The 16703-nt window shown below is 44.4% G+C and overlaps 1 protein-coding gene across 1 annotated transcript in view; it reads left to right on the top strand.

Moving 5' to 3' along the window:
- EDC4 (enhancer of mRNA decapping 4) overlaps nt 1-16703 on the top strand; it is a 55666-nt gene that overhangs the window by 21482 nt on the left and 17481 nt on the right. Inside the window, exons 13-18 of the mRNA XM_032230553.1 lie at nt 1783-1855; nt 2108-2199; nt 3295-3491; nt 5079-5167; nt 6732-6885; nt 12740-13206. Coding sequence (XP_032086444.1) covers nt 1783-1855; nt 2108-2199; nt 3295-3491; nt 5079-5167; nt 6732-6885; nt 12740-13206 — 1072 coding nt within the window. The remainder of the gene's footprint in view (nt 1-1782; nt 1856-2107; nt 2200-3294; nt 3492-5078; nt 5168-6731; nt 6886-12739; nt 13207-16703) is intronic.

The following is a 16703-nucleotide window of genomic DNA, read 5'->3' as shown; positions in this document are numbered from 1 at the left end:
TCTCCTCTTGGTGTGCCCTGCTTTCTCCCCCACCCTAACTAGAAGCTCCTCTTAAAATTGTGGTGCTGACCAGCAACGGGGAGCTGCAGCAGAGGGATGAAAGAGCCACATGCGACTCCAGAGCCGCAGGTTGCTGACGCATGACATAGACCATGACTAGCCGCCTCTTCCATCCGTTTGAAAAAATCCCCCTTTTTTAGATTGTCCATTTCCAGTAGCAAAGCTTTCACAGTGTGAAGCTGAACTGGCTTTTATAGCCCTAAATTCCTCGCCTGTTAATGTTTTGATCATCTTAAATGATGTTTTGCATTTTGGTAGAGGAGAAAAGAACATCTTCCGTCCCGAATTCCTTCACACCGTGAAATTTGATTTATTTCTCTCGTGTTCCTCTGCTTCCGTTGTCTTTTTCCTTTTAAAGTAATTTGTAGATTGATAAACCATGATTTCATCATTGTGTGTGCAAGGGGGAGAGAGAGAGAGAGAGAGAGAGATTAGAATAGATAGAGATAGACAGACAGACAGACAAACAGAGACGGGTATTAGAGATAAAGTGGGTGGGTGGATGGATAGATGGATAGATAGATAGATAGATAGATAGATAGATAGATAGATAGATAGATAGATAGATAGATAGATAGATACAGATGGTAGATACAGTAGACAGATTAGAGACAGATATATTAGAGAGAAAATAGACATGGATGGATAGAGATAGACAGACAGATAGATAGGATAGAAGATAGATGATAGATAGATACATATATAACATACATACATACATATGGCAGATAGATAGATAGATAGATAGATAGATAGATAGATAGATAGATAGATAGATAGATAGATAGATAGATAGATGATAGATAGATAGATTAGATAGATAGATAGATAGATAGATAGATGATAGATACAGTAGACAAGAGATTAGAGACATATATTAGAGAGAAAATAGACATGGATGGATACAGACAGACAGACAGACAGATAGATAGATAGGATAGAAGAAAGATGATAGATAGATAGATAGATAGATAGATAGATAGATAGATAGATAGATAGATAGATGGGTGATAGAGATAGATGACACAGATGATGATAGATACAGTAGAGAGAAATTAGAGAGAGTTATATTAAGAGAGAATGTAGACAGATTAGATGGATGGATAGAGATAGATATGACAGAGTGAAAGATATAGAGAGAGACTGTCTTGTGCCTTTGTGTATAGAATTCAAACCATAGTATTTCAAACAGGAGTTAGCAGAAGATACAACTTGGCACGATATCTGAGCCCAACCATTGTCTCATCCCAAGCTGTCTAGCTTCCTCAAGGAAGTTTTTGTCTTTGTAAAAGGACTCACCACCAGCACCCTCAAACCCAAGGGGAGCTCCTTAAATGTTACTTCTTTCCATGCAAAGGCTTGCGTGCAGTGGTGGGCTTCACTTAGGTTTGCCACCAGTTCGCAACTGTGAGCACACGCGTGCCTTCCACGCATGCGTGTTGCCCTCCGTGCATGCCCTTTGGTTACATACCAGAGGTGCACACATTTGCGCGGGGTCGAAAACGAGACTACGTAGGGTATTTTGGAGCCTGGTTTGGTTTGCCGGTGAATCGGTCCAAACCGACTGAATACCATCTCTGCTTGCCTGGCTCTTTAGTTGAATCAAAAAGGTTCATAAACTGCTTCTATTTGAATGTAATGGCTGGGAGATTCCTTTGGCGGCTCTTGGTGGTGACAAGATGGAGCGATTCATTTTCTTCCCTCGGCTTCTTCCTTTTTCAGAAGGCGTTCAAGGTTCGGGCGCTTCAGGTTCGGCAGCAGGAGTGCTGATCAAACTCTTCTGCGTCCACACCAAGTAAGTTATTTTCAGCATCTATCTCCTCTCTCCCTCCCTCTCTCTCTCTCTCTCTCTCTCTCTCTCTCTCTCTCTCTCTCTCTCTCTCTCTCTCTCTCTCTCGCTCGCTGCCTTCATTCTATGTGGAATGAATGTTGAAATGCTGATGTGAAGGCATCGCTAGCTTTCTACGATGCAGATTGAAATGGAGCGGGTGCTTCGGTGGAGCCAGGCGAAGTGTGTAACCTGAAGTCATTTACCTAAATGTTGCAGGGCCCTTCAGGATGTACAGATAAGGTTCCAGCCCCTCCATAGTCCAGATACAGCCACTTCAGTCCCTCCCCATGGTTCCCGCGAAGACTTTGGTGAGTCCTTTTTCCCAGATAAAGTCTGGGCAGAGCCTGGAAGAGTTTTCTTCTTTTGTTTCTCGCTTGCTGTTTACAAAAGATGTACTAATTTAAAAAATTGGAAATTTAGTACAAATGCACATATATAGATAAATTATTATCAAGATATGTGCGTTTGTGAATAAATTATCTAGATATGTGCATTTTTTTTATAAATTTGGTTTCCAAGTTTGGATTTATAGCACGAAGGAGTCCTTCCTCCTTCCCTCTCTTCCTTCTCCCTTTCTTTCTTTCAACCTTCTCTCCTTCCTTCCATCTCCCTTCTCTCCCTCCCTCCCTCCCTCCCTCCTTTTCTTCCCTCCCTCCCTCCCTCTCCTTCCTTCATTCTTTCCTTCCTTCTACCTTGTCTCCTTCCTTCCATCTCCCTTCTTCCCTCCCTCGCTTCCCTCCCTCCCTCCCCTTCCTCCCCCTTTTTTTCTAAAAGAATTATACATACACACTTATAAAAAGTTTTATTTTTTAAAAAAGAGGACAATCCCAATTAGCTAAATATACAAACTAAAAAAGGGAAAGGGAAATTGTACTTAATATTTTAAACTTATAAATAGCCACTGGTTTATCGTAAATACACTACTACTATATGTTCAGCACAAAACATTTTTGCAAAATGTCACAAAAACCTTTGCCGTAGTAACATATATTGTCTACATTCTCTGGTTGGTTATAGAGAGATGAGGGTTAGAGGAAAGAGATTGTGTTTCCCATAATGGAGATGCATTGAAGCCTTGTTTGAGTTTTTTCAGTTTGCCAAATCTTTAGGACAGGTAGGTCATCCCCTCATACTTACCTGAAGGTCTGTCACACCATTTCCTTCCCACTTTGCGTGCCTTTTGTGTAGGAGAAGGAGAAGCAGAGCCTGAGAGGTTGAGTCAAGAGAGGACCCAGCTTGGAATCATTGCATATCCACAAATGCTCCATTGAATTCCATTAAGTCATTTGTAGTGCCAATTTAGCGCTGATAGTTAGTTGCCTGGATTCTTTGTATAGATTTGAGCAATCAGTCTTCTTGGTGCCTAACGCCTTTGTGCTAATCTGTCGCTTTGTGTCCTGAAGCATTCCCTGATCACCTGGCCGACATCGGCATGGAAGGCCGGGGCTCTGAGAAGGGATCCATCCACGGCTCCCAGCCGGACCTGCGACGCATTTCGGAACTGTCTGTGCCCGTAGACTTCCTCCCGCCATCGAATGACACCAAACCCAAACTTATGACTCCAGACGCATTCATGACTCCCAGCACATCTCTGCAGCAGGTAACTCCTTCAGCTCAGAAGGGGGCATCTGGTCGTCTTCTTCTTCTTGGCTGGACTTTGTTCTGACCTAGGCTTCCCCAGAAAGCATGAAGCAGAATCCTGGTCCCCTTTTATGAAACGAACATGAATTCCTCTCATTCACATTCAGCAAAGACCTGGCAAACAGTCTTTCAAAGGTGAATTTTTGACCACAGACCTTATCTAGGTTGGAAAGCTGCCATGTAAATATTTTCCAAATGTAGTGATGTGCAAGGAAAGACTGGGCACAGAGTCTCTGAGATTCACAGACAGATCTCCACACTCCTGAAACGAATGAATGAATGAATTGTTTCCTGCAAAAGCCCACTTTTCACTCCTCTTTTATTTCCTATGGGAGTGGCCATTCACCATCCACCTTTGGCTTTACTCCCAAGTCTACTCTGATTTCTGAGTTGTTCTTTTCTTCTGGCAGCTCTGCGCATGCGCATGCTCCAGCTGTTCCTTTGCCTCACTGCTGTCTAGCTCCATAGGCACCTGATCACTGCCAGACAGTCTCAGCCCCTCTCTGCCTCCTACCCAGAGCCCTTGTCCGAGCCTTCCCTAGCTTCAGGACTCCATGGTCCTCCCCAACCTCCTCACTGTCCAACTCTGCTGCCAGCTCTGCTTGTGGGCCACAGCACACTTGCAGCCACTTTTCCCTGCTCTCTTCATTCATGCAAAATACAGAACCAAAGCAAGATTATATTCGGGTTTCATCCATTATTTCCCAGATACTAACAGAAAAGAAGCTGTTGAGGCATGAAAGAGCCTTGTTGGACAAAAAGGAATGGCACTGTTATTAAGAAGCTTTTTGAAGATTGAATTAGCTGGTTCTCCGGGTGGAAAAGTCTTATTTCAGGGGTGTCAAACTCAAGGCCCGGGGGTCAGATCTGGCCCCTGGGGTGCTTAGAACTGGCCCACAGGGCCGCCCTGAAAACAGCAAAGTCCAGCCCACAGGGTTCCTATCAGTGAAAATGGGCTACCTGTGGTGAACCGAGCACTCAGCCAGTGAAAATGGGCCCCCGAGCTCCGGTTTGGGGTGTGACGGCCTCCTGCAATCCTCTGCCAGCGAAAACAGAGCATGGGCGGCCCTCCCAAACTCTGTTTTGGCTGGCAGAGGATTGCAGGAGGCCATCACACCCACAAACGGAGCTCAGGGGCCCATTTTCACTGGCGGAGCGCTTGGTCCACCACAGGCGCCTCCGACACGAATGAGTTTGAGCTGCACACACACACATACACACACACACACAGAGACACACTGTGGTCAAACAACCCCAATGTGGCCCTCAATGAAATCAAGTTTTACACCCCTGATCTAGTTTGTTTCGAATCTTAAATTTTCCAGCCAGCACTTAAGTCTGGGATTCCTAGCGTAGACTGCAGATTGGGAACCCGCTGGGAAGTCAGAAAAGCGGACATAAAGCTCAGTAGCTCTTCAGCTGAACGAAACGATTTTCGTCAGCAACCCAAAATCTACGGCCCCTTAAGTGCAATCCGAAGATCCAGTTTGTGCGATTGATTCCCTCCCTGTTGCGTCCGAATAACACCCTCTGTTGTCTGTGCCAGATCACAGGGTCTCCCGGAAGTAGCATCAGTTCCCTCACGGCTGTGACCCCCATGAGCACTTCTTCGGTCGGCGAGCCCCCCATTCCCAGGTAAGTACCCATCCTGGGTCGAAGTACAACTAAGATTTCAATTGAGGAAGGCGATTGAGCCCAGCTCAGCAACGTGTGGCTTCCACAGGTCTCTGGGTCCGTGGCATTGTGTTTCTTATTTGTTCTCCTTTTTTCATTGTGAGCTGGCCAGAGGAAGACTTTTAAGAAAGGCTTTTTCTTAAAGTCTTAAGAAAGACTTTTAGCTGTACAATTTGGGATGAACACCCTTTGAATGGCGTGGGAGTAGAGATGGATTTCTTGGGGGGGGGGGGTAAAAATCGCAGACTACAGAAACCAGGAGTGACCGTGAGGACACAGGTAAGCATCCAAGGGGCCTCAACCACCCCCTAAAAGGATGTAAATGACCAGCTGTCTGCAAGGAATATAAATCCTTCCATTCCCCCACCATCCAGTCAGAGCTGAAGAAGCTTCTTGGATGAGAAGCGAAAGATCTTCAAAACAAGAAAGTCCAGTTGCTTCCTGAAAAAGCCCCTCTGGGTTGGTGTCAAGAAAGTAAATGCACAGTAAAAAGTAACGGTCAGATACAGGTAATCCTCGACCTATAGCTATTCATTTAGTGACCCAACTGGAAAAAGTAACTGACAGCCGGTTTTTCACACTTAACGGCCATCGCACCAGCCTTATGATCGTGTGATCAAAGTGTGGACACTTGGCAACTGTCATGTATTTATGACAGTCGGTGGTAGGGGGAGGGGAAGCCAGATTCACTTAATGACTGTGTGAGCCACTGAAAAACTGCAGTGATTCGCTTAACTGTGGCAAAAGAAAGTTGTAAAACAGGGCAAAACTCACTTCACAACTGCCTTGTAGCAACAGAAATCTGGAGCTTGCTTGTGGTTGCAAGTTGAGGACTGCCTGTATTATGTTTTGGGAACGTGACGCTCCCCATGCTCTCAAGCACCAGAGTTGGCCCTTCCCTTGGGCAGAGCTGGGGGTTTCTAGGTTGCTTCTAACGGGAGGAGGTGGACAGGGCCTATCTCTTTTTTTTTTTAATTGAAAATTTTTGAAAAAGGGGCTTTTACAAATATTTACCTCCCCTCCCCCAACCTCCCTACCTGAACCCAGAACAGATACAGGATATAAATCTTTAACAAAGATGTTCTAAAATAAACTTTAAAAAAAAGTTAGTATCATCTTTCATTTGAGCTTTAACTCCTCTTTTGTTAGGCTAATTCTAAACAGATTATATCATTCCTGGCTTCTTCAGTCACAAACTATCTGGAATTTCTTAGTCTCGTATTTATTTTGAATATAGTCAATCCATCTTCTCCACTCCAGTTTATATTTCTCATTTGAGTGGTCTTTGAGATGTGCTGATATTTTAGCCATCTCGGCTAAATTTGTAACTTTTAATGTCCATTCTTGAATAGTAGGCAAATCTTCCTTCTTCCAGTATTGCGCCACCAACAGTCTTGCTGCTGTTATTAAGTACAAAATCAAGTTAGTCTCTATAACAATCAGTAGTTATACCTAACAGGAATAACTGAGGGGTAAACTTTATCCTTTTAACGCTGCTCTTCCTCTTTCTTTCTGCCTGTGCCAGGCCATCGGAGGACATGTCCCTGAGCCCAAAGATGCAGCTTGATGCCAACCTCACCCTGAGTGGCAGCAGTGGGAGTCTCCAGGCAAGCCCGCGGAACCATTCTGTCCTGCTCCCTGGCCTTCCTGACAAACTGACCCCAAAGGTCCCCATCCCGGTAAGGTCGATTCTCCTCGAGACCGTCGTGATTCTTCTCAACTCCCTCTACACCTTCCTTGCAACATCCGTGCCTTTACTTGCCCAAGCTGTCTCCCCTGCTGATTTCCAATAACCTGACTTCCCCTGCACTTTCTAATTTAACTGTTGATTTTTAAGCAGACATTTGTTGCGCATATAACATTGCAAACTAAACTGTAAGAATTGGAGTGAGAGGGAAATAGTCTTCTGACCTAGGCTTCCCACGAGCATGAAGCAGACTCATCGTCCCATAAAACCTCTTGTATTTAGGTTAAAGAGAATTCCTCTTCAGCAAAGTCCCGGCCAACAGTCTTGCAAGAGATTTCACAACTACAGACCTTTATCAGGCTTGGAGAGCTGCCAGGCTGAAATCTTCCAAACGCCCCTCTTGTAGCAGACGATACTTGGCAAGAAGTCAGGAACAGATCTTCACCCTAATGAATTGAACTGTCTCCTGCAAACTCCACTCCCCTTTTGCTCCTCTTTATTCCCTATGAGAGGGGCCATTCACCGTCCCCCTGTGCCTTTACTCCCGAGTCAGCCCTTGTTCCTTAGCTGTTCCCTTCTCCTGGCAGCTCTGTGCATGTGGACATCGGGAACAGGCTCCAGCTGTTCGTCTGCCCCACTAATGTCTGACTATGAAGGCAGCTGATAACTGCCTTGGCGCCATCTCTGCCTCTGACTCAGAGCACTGGTCAGAACCTTTCCCAGACTCCAGGACTGGCCCAGGTTCTTCCCCAACCTCCTCACTGTCTGAGTCTCCCACCAGCTCTGCTGGCCGCTGGCGGGCCACAGCAGATAGATCCTGACTGATGGATTGAAAACATTTCTATGGCTGCCCATCGCCTAAAGGCTTGCGGCTTCCTATTAGTTAGAATCTTTAATATTATTTGCAAACAAAATGTAGGTTTCCTCTTTAGCTTGCAGAGCTTGGATTCATTGAATCAGTTTACCCAAAATGTAAATATTGCAGAATATACAACCTCATGCTACATAACTAAGCTCCATTTCATGCTGAATATACTAAATTATTAATGTATCTTAAATAGAAAACTATTTTTAGATAGATTTTTATTCCAAAAGCATTTTATTAAAATAAATTGGATAAAAATAAAAATAAATCCGATTTAATTTTTTTTTTAAATCTGATTTTTAAATTTATTTATTTTTTAAAATCATCGATTTTTATCCACCCTGCTTTGTGTGCAATTACCGTATTTTTGGAGTATAAGATGCACCAATGTTTTGAAGAGGCAAATTTTTTTTTAAAGTTTTTGTACTCTGCAGACCTCCCCAAAACGACCCGTTTTTCGCAAAAATGGGCCTTTTTTTTAAAAAAAAGGCATGAATAGCCTTTAGGAAGCTTGTAGAGCGCTCCTGGGGGGTGGGGGGGAATTGAGCAAAAAATGGCCCATTTTTTCCTCATTTTTGCCCTCCCCAGCCCCCAGGAGCACTCTGGAAGCGTCCTAAAGGCTAGGCACAGCCATTTTGGTATAGGGGCGGGGTTTCGGGAGGCAAAAAATGCTGTATTCAGTGTATAAGACACGCCCAGGTTTTCAGTCTCTTTGTTTGACAGAAAAAGCTGCGTCTTATACTCCGAAAAATAGGGAAGCTGGAGGTTATTTTAGATTCCTTTGAGGAATCTTTCCTAGGAATAAGAATCAACATGCAAAGAATCGATGCCATTGACCAGAAGACTTCTGCTCTTCCTAATCTGCTGGCTTCTAAATTAAAATACACACTAACCCGAAACATCAGAGAGCATGGACTTTGATGGATTTTGTGGCAAATATAGCCTCTTTCCCGACTGAGAAATTCTGGGTTGCATGGCGATCTTGATAACTTGAGTTCCGGTTTTTGCTCAGCTGTGACACTTGGCAAGTGAACTTGGAGCAAGTTTTTTCCAAGCCCTCCTTGCTGAATGGTTGCAGGAATAATATCCGGGATTCCCAAGGACTACCCTGAACACGGTGATGAACATGTGGAATGATCATATATATATAAAAGCCAAATATCACTCACTCATCACAAAATCTCCAGAACCGTAAAGCCTACAAACTTGAAATTTGGCATGTATGTTCCTCTCAGCTTCTAGGTGTTCGCTAAGAAAGGATTTTTCTAAATGACCTTACAATCAATAGTATTTCTTATACAGTAATTAACATGCTCTGATGCTAAGGAGTTCTACTCTTCCTCCTCACCTGAAAAGAACTCTGTTCCAACTGCCAGTTGCCTTATATTCCGTTATCTCAGTTCAAACTGGCAGACGTTCCACTCCTTCACTCAGGAGCAGTTTGGGGCTCCTTACAGTACTAAACGTCGGTACCTCAACAAAATGTCTACGCCTTCCACCTATGAAACTGCTTCTGGACTCAAGGCGGCGGGAGCGATATTCCCTTATGTGTTTCAATCACCGACGGCCACTGAGCCAACGGATTATGAACCAAATTTCTCCTGCATAATGCGATCACATAGTTTCTTTTTTTTTTTTTTTTTACATGCAAACTGTGCCTGATTTTATTTAATTGTAGGTAAGGAGGGAAACATAATAGTTTTTTTTTTTTTTAAAGGTGCTTGCTTCATTATCAGCCAGCTTCAGGATACACACAAATCTATCCCCCAGAATCACACTTTTTTTATTCTTATTTCTTTCTTTTTTTTTTCACTTTGTACATTTTATTTATTTCATTTTCATTTTCATTTTATACAATCACTTATATACTGTGCGTAACAAAAAACAAAAAAAAGGAAAAAATCCACCATAAAAAAAAAACAAACCCCAACATGACACTTCAATCCCCCATACACCCTTTCTTCTCCCCCTCCAACTTTCATTTCTCCCCTCCAGCATTCCCCTCTTCTACTTCCCTTCCCCCTCAGACATCTCCCCCTCCCTCCATCTCACCCTCCTTACATTCCCCTCTCGTTCCCTCTTTACTTCTCCCTCTTCTTTCCCTCTTCTCCTCACTTTGGTGTATCCCTACAATTAATCTATTCAGTTTATTTTTTAGAAAATAAAAGAGAAAAAGAAAAAAAAGGAAAACGAGCCGCAGTATACAAGTGAATTCTTATTGTTCTAAGAATTGAAACTGTAATTCCACCCTCCCCCCTCCCCCCCTATAATCCCCCCTCCCTAACCCCCTTACGGCTTCCCAGGTCCCATACCCGGCATAGTTCTTTAACAAGCACTTGAGTATAATAAAGCCAGCTAACTTTAAAGTTAAAAAAAATAAAAGAAAAACAAAAAAAAGGGAAATAGTAAAAAATAGAAAAGAAAAAAACACACACAAAAAAAGGAAAAACAAGAAAGATCAATAAACCCACTACATTAACACAGCTTCCCATCATCTGTAAATCTTAAACAATATGGCTCATTCCAAATTTCGGTTATTTTATTACTTGCAGGGTTTCAAACTATGTTGGAACCAGGTAAGTTAATCAATTGGGGTTCCCCAGCTAAAGGTCTCATTGCTTTATCTATCTATTCAAACCTTTAATTTATCTCTTTTTTATCCAAATATCCAAACCTTTCTATAAAACCATAAAACTCAAGTACTTCTTTCATTTTTCATTTCCAACACCTCCCATTCTATCCTTACCCACATCCACGTGTAAATTTTTTACCTTCCACCCTGCCTTTACCCATGTCCACATATATATTTTATCCGCGTCCATTGCTCCTCACATATTTACTCCACCTTCCTGGAGACTCTCTGACTAATCTTTCTTAACCTTATATTGAAATAGCAACTCATACAAACATCAGCTTGCATTCTAGCCCCAAGTAGTCTAGTTAAGCTTTCGCTACCCTTCCCTCTCCCACGCGCCTCCCAACTCCGTTCGTCCCAAACCACAACTCAAAAAGATCGCGATCTCCGCTCTCCTCGCCTAGGAAAATAATTCATGCGCAGTTTGAGTTAGAGTTCAAACAAATCTTATATACAGTATGTGTCCACAATCAGCAACGCTTCTTTCAGTCTCCATGTCTCATCATCGATATACAACTTTTCCATTTTATCCCAGGCAGAAATCATAAAGTTTTAGGAACATCGCTAAGTCTTTATTCTTTACTCTTCTGCCCTTCCGGAAGAGGAAAGCAACACCCTCCGCCTTGTAGCCACGTGTCTCGCTGCTTGTCTTCTCCTTCTCCTTGTCTCTCTCCAGGTCCGGATGAATCAGGAAGTCCCGCCTTCAGGGTCTTGTAATAAAATTCTCGGGCTTCACAGACAGAATTAATGCGGTGTTTTTGATTGCCAAATGTAACTGTAATGCCAGCTGGGACTTCCCATTTGTATGGAATCTGAGAATTTCTGAGTTCTTCAGTTAAGAAAATGTAGTCTCTCCTTGCTCTTAATATTTGAGATGGTATCTCTTTAAAAACAATCAAGTCCTGTCCATCAATTCTCAACCTCTTGTTGTAAAGCCTCTGTATTATCACATTTCTGGATTCCCTTGTGGTAAAGTATATAATTATGTCCCTCGGAAGCTGTCGCTGTTTTGCTACCCACAAATTCTGGCGGTAAATTTTTTGAATCTGCCAATCAAAGTTAAGTCCCGGACTTCCCACCGAGCGGCTAAGAGCCTCAAAGAAGATCTGTTTCAAATTCTCCTGTTCGTTTTCACGCAGTCCTCTAACTCTTATTGCGAAGGCAGTCTTATTATAATTTATCATGACAAGTTGTTTTTGAGCATTTTCAATTTCCTGTTGTAACGTTTGAATTTTAGATGTCAAATTAAAGTTAGTTTCTTCCAAAAGTTCCAATTTATCCTCCGTTTCAGCAATATAATCTGTCATGACTGTCATTACTCCGATCATGTCCTCCTTTGCTTGAGCAATTTTAGCATCAAATTGATCATATAAATCCGATATCAGTTGATTAATTTCCTGTCTGAAATTATTAAGCATTTTGAGAAGAAATTCTTGTGTTAACAAATCTCCAGTGGGGGGTGTAGGAGGCAAGGGTAGCGGCTTCATAGCAGTTTTTTGAGATATGTTATTAAGGAAGCGCTTCTGCTTAGATTTGGGAGCCATTCCAGAATAAAAATAAAAGACAAGCAATCAAGCAAGCCAAGAATCAGAGTCTCTGCTCCCCTCAGTTAATCTTTTAACAGTTAATACGGAGAAGCCTTCAGGAGAATAGGACTGACTAAGTACGTCACATCAAACACAAAAGCTATAAGATCGCCATCTTGTGACGCAGCTAGAAAAGGGAGCCTTTTGCAAAGTTGAAGCTGGTATTTTAGATAGTAATAGAAGAAATTCCTCAGGAATGGTCCCCGCCCGGATTGATTTTTAAATAGCTTAGCTTTGTCCTGGGGGGGGGGGGGGCAATCTGCCTAGGGCTGCAAAAAAGGCAGCTGCGGAGAACTGGCTGGAGTAAAAGCTCAGCTAATGTTGAACCTCTTCTCCATTCACAGCAAAAAGAGCTATGAATTACAAAGAGATCCTAACGACTGACCTTCTCCCTGCCCCTTTCTGCCAGAAAGGGGAGATATCTATAGATCTTATAAGATATACAGACCAGAACCCTGAGAGGAGCTCCGTTGAGCTCCCGACGGCGGCAGGCTCCTCCCCCCAAAGCCGCGATCACATAGTTTCATCGCCAAGCACGGGTAGTTATGCAATTACTCTATCGAGATTTTTAAAACCATTTTTTTCTGTATGAGCTATGCATCTTATTGTTCAATCTACAGTTTGTGAACTAAACCATCCTTGTTATCGTCCAGGCCTGTTAATGGAAAGGGGAAGGTAGGCAGGAGATGTCGGGATTAATTTCCCAGGATCGTGTAAGGAATGCTACAAGAGAATCAACTTCTTTGTTTTTCCACTCAAGGTTTCCCCAGGGAACCCTCCTCCTTTGGCCCTGGAGCAGGAGGAAGTGGAGCCTCTGGTAGTACCCCAGTCCTCTCCAACTCGTGAGCGCTCCCCAGACGTCATCTCCTCAGCCTCAACCGCCATGTCCCAGGACATCCCTGAAATTGCCTCGGAGACCCTGCAGCGCAGCTTTGGTGCAGCCCCCTCTGGCCTTCCGGTAGAAATTCTGGACGCCAACCATCACACGGACAGCATGGCTTCGGCGGCCTCCGCACTCCACTTGCTTTCCCCGCGCAACCGACACAGCTCAGAGCCCAGCCATCACTCCTTGGACATGACCCCCAACGAGGTGGACATGCTGACCGCCCCCTCGCTGCTGGAGATGGCCTTACCTCAGGAAAACGTGGCGTTGGATAGCGGGGTGAGTCAGCCGTGGCCGGCCGCCCCCGACATCACCAGGGAGACAAGGAACAGCATGGCAGACAGGTAAGGCCAGAGTCCATCGCTCTTCCCTGGGGCCCAGGATGGACCATCCCTTAGTTCCATGATGGCGAACCTATGGCACGCGGGCCAGAGGTGGCACGCAGAGACCTCACTGTGGGCACGCGGGCCATCGCCAGCTGTTCTTTTGGTTTTTGGTGGGTGCGCACATGTGCGCCGGCCAGCTGGTCTTTGCGGGTGCTGGAGCACTGGAAAACGCCCCCAAAATCAGCCTAAAAACGGCCAAAAATCAGGCATGCGCATGCCAGCCAGCTGGTCTTCGGGTTTCTGGTGCTCCGGCATGTGCACATGCGTGCATGTGCATTCTGGTTTGTGCACTCGGTGCTGAAAAGGTTAGCCATCACTGCCTTAGTTGGTTCTTGTATTCCCCGTAAAATTAAAACAAAGAGCGCAGGAATATTTAGTCCACAATATTCACTGTGTTCAGTGAAAGAACACAGGACTCTAGCTTAGAAAAATCAAAAGGATGATTGAACTTTTAAGAACAGGTGCCTGGTTACCAGGTTTCCAGGTTTCCTTCTCCTTCCCATCCTCCTTTGTTGTTATGCTGCGTCCTGAGAGCAGGACTTTGTGGGTTAAATTATGATGAAAGGTGTTGACCAGGCTGAGCCTGAGCGAGGAGTCAAACGCGTCATCAGTTTGGAGTCATTGTCTTCCTGCAAGAGACCCAAGCCCACCCACCCGAATTCCCGCTTAGAGAGGGCTATAAAGCTCTATGAAGCGGTATATAGGTCTGTTAGCAATAGCAGTTGGACTTATATAGCAATAGCAGTTAGACTTATATACCACTTCATAGGGCTTTCAGCCCTCTCTAAGCGGTTTACAGAGTCAGCATATCGCCCCCAACAATCTGGGCCCTCATTTCACCCACCTCGGAAGGATGGACAACCTTGAGCCGGTGAGATTAGAACCGCTGAACTGCAGATAACAGTCAGCTGAAGTGACCTGCAGTACTACACCCTAACCACTGCGCCACCTCGGCTCTTATATACCGCTTCATAGGGCTTTCAGCCCTCTCTAAGCGGTTTACAGAGTCAGCATATTGCCCCCACAGTCTGGGTCCTCATTTCACCCACCTCGGAAGGATGGAAGGCTGAGTCAACCTTGAGCCGGTGAGATTAGAAATGCTGAACTGCAGATAACAGCCAGCTGAAGTGGCCTGCAGTACTCCACCCTAACCACTGCGCCACCTCGGCTCTTACCCCCACCTTGTCCGTTCAGAAGCAAAAGCCAAACAGAAAGTTCGGAGGAATGTTTTTTATCAGTCCCGGCTCTTGCTGGCTGCGAGCCCAAAATAAACACAGATAAACCCGCTGGCAGTAAGTCTCACAAACCTTGGCAATGCAAACAGGCTTCCCACTTCTCCAAGTTGGTTTAGGTTAATTCATGAACGTGAAAGAGAACGTTGACGTCTGCAACCCGGGCGTGGCACCATCAGTCCCTTTTATCAGCAGGAGGAGATCCTAACGAGCAACAGCTGCTCGTTATCATCTCCTTTGTACTTTACGCTGAGTAGACCTAAGCCTGCTTGCCTCCTGATACAATTACCAAATACTTTCAGGAACATTCCCTTTGATCCAATGCTCTGCCGCCACCTGGTGGCCAACCAGTCTCTCCTCGCCCTGCTTGGCGTCAACACCCTATCCAGGGTCCTCCACTTCCTCCAAGGCCAACTCATAAGCCCCCTCGCTGTCGGAGTCTGACGGCAGCTCTAACGGCTCTTGCCGGGCCACAACAAGGTCTTAAGTGCTATTGGTAGCACCAATTTGGCTCACCATTGCTAGGTCAGATTCTTGTGTATAGGTTGCATGGAATAAACTCTTTTTGCAGCTGTTGTTAAGCAAATGATGATGTTCATTAAGTGAATCTGTGGTTAAGCGAACCTGGAAGTAAATGCCAGTTTTGGGCAAAAACATTATCATTCATAGCAACAGGATGCTGCAAACGGCCAGTGCCAAGTGCCCAAAATATAGTCACATGACCCTAGCGGGGACGGCCATCATAACTTCAGCACCAGGTAAATAAATATCTTTTGGTCATAACGTAGGTCTATTCCATATAAAATTTTTATTTCTTTTAAAACACAAATATTTCATCATTCCTCAATCATTAAAATATTGAAGTACAATTTTTTGTATGCCCCTCCCTCCCTCCACCCCCCCTGCCCCCTCCTCCTTCCCCCCCCCCTGACTTCCCAGAACCTGTACACGGTATGGAGTTTTAACAAACACAGTCTAAAATCTATTGAGAAAAAAGAAATAAAGAAATTAATGACATTCTACATTGACCTTAGCTTCTTCTTGCTAAACTAACTTTAAACAAACGTAGGTCTGTATTGTGACCTCCAGTCAAGCACTCTTTTACGTCCTCCTCCCAGATCTTTAAACAACGTCATTGTCCAAAATACGCTGCTAAAGCCTGTCCCAAAAGTGCTAACTGGACTTTCTTGTTGTTTTTCTTTTGAAGACGTCCCACTTCTCATCCAAGAAGCTTCTTCGGCTCTGAAAGGATAGGGGGGAATGGAACGATTTATATTATCCACTCTCCTGTCAGGGCTGAAGAGGCTTCTTGGATAAGAAGCGAAAAGTCTTCAAAAGAAAAGGGGAAAAAAAACAAAGTCCAGTTGCCTCCTGAAAAAGCACCTTTGGGACAACCATGACTTGGATGCCGGACAATCTCCATAGGCATTTAGCAATGCAAAAGGATTATTACTTTGATTCCTTCCCAGCAGCCAGCACAGGCAGTCTTTGCAGCCTGTTATAACTGTGCCATTGTATGTTATGCATAAAGGTAAAGGTTCCCCCTCGCACACATATGCTAGTTGTTCCTGACTCTAAGGGGCGGTGCTCATCTCTGTTTCAAAGCCGAAGAGCCAGCACTGTCCGAAGATGTTTCCGTGGTCATGTGGCCGGCATGACTAAATGTCGAAGGCGTACGGAACGCTGTTACCTTCCCACCAAAGGTGGTCCCTATTTTTCTACTTTCATTTTTTACATGTTTTTAAACTGCTAGGTTGGCAGAAGATGGGACAAGTAACGGGAGTGCACTCTGTTATGTGGAGCTAGGGATTCAAACCGCTGAACTGCCGACCTTCTGATCGACAAGCTCAGCGTCTCAGCCACTGAGTCACCGCATCCCTAAATATTATGCATAAAGGAAGAGAAATAACCGCAATGAAGAACCCTAGTGACTTAATAGTTGAAGTCTGTCCAATCGGCTTTGCTGACCTAATCAGAAATGGACTGGCTTGTCTATAACACTGTCTTGAGACATTAAGGCTAGCTTAGGCTATAGCTGTCAAAGTGTCAGCGTTCCAAATATCATGCAGAATTAAATCAGAGTCCAAGGCAGAACTATCCTTAAAGTTCCAATTTAATAAGACAGACATGTTGGCAATGGCTGTGGAATCCCAATTCTGGAAGTTACCTAGGATTCCCACCCAGTTGAAAGTTCATGATCTTGTCCCCACACCCACGAATCCA

This window comes from Thamnophis elegans, chromosome 14 (assembly GCF_009769535.1).
Source record: "Thamnophis elegans isolate rThaEle1 chromosome 14, rThaEle1.pri, whole genome shotgun sequence".
Lineage (NCBI taxonomy): Eukaryota > Metazoa > Chordata > Lepidosauria > Squamata > Colubridae > Thamnophis > Thamnophis elegans.
The sequence above is the reverse complement of the archived record's forward strand: the minus strand, read 5'-3'. Positions and strand labels throughout refer to the sequence as shown.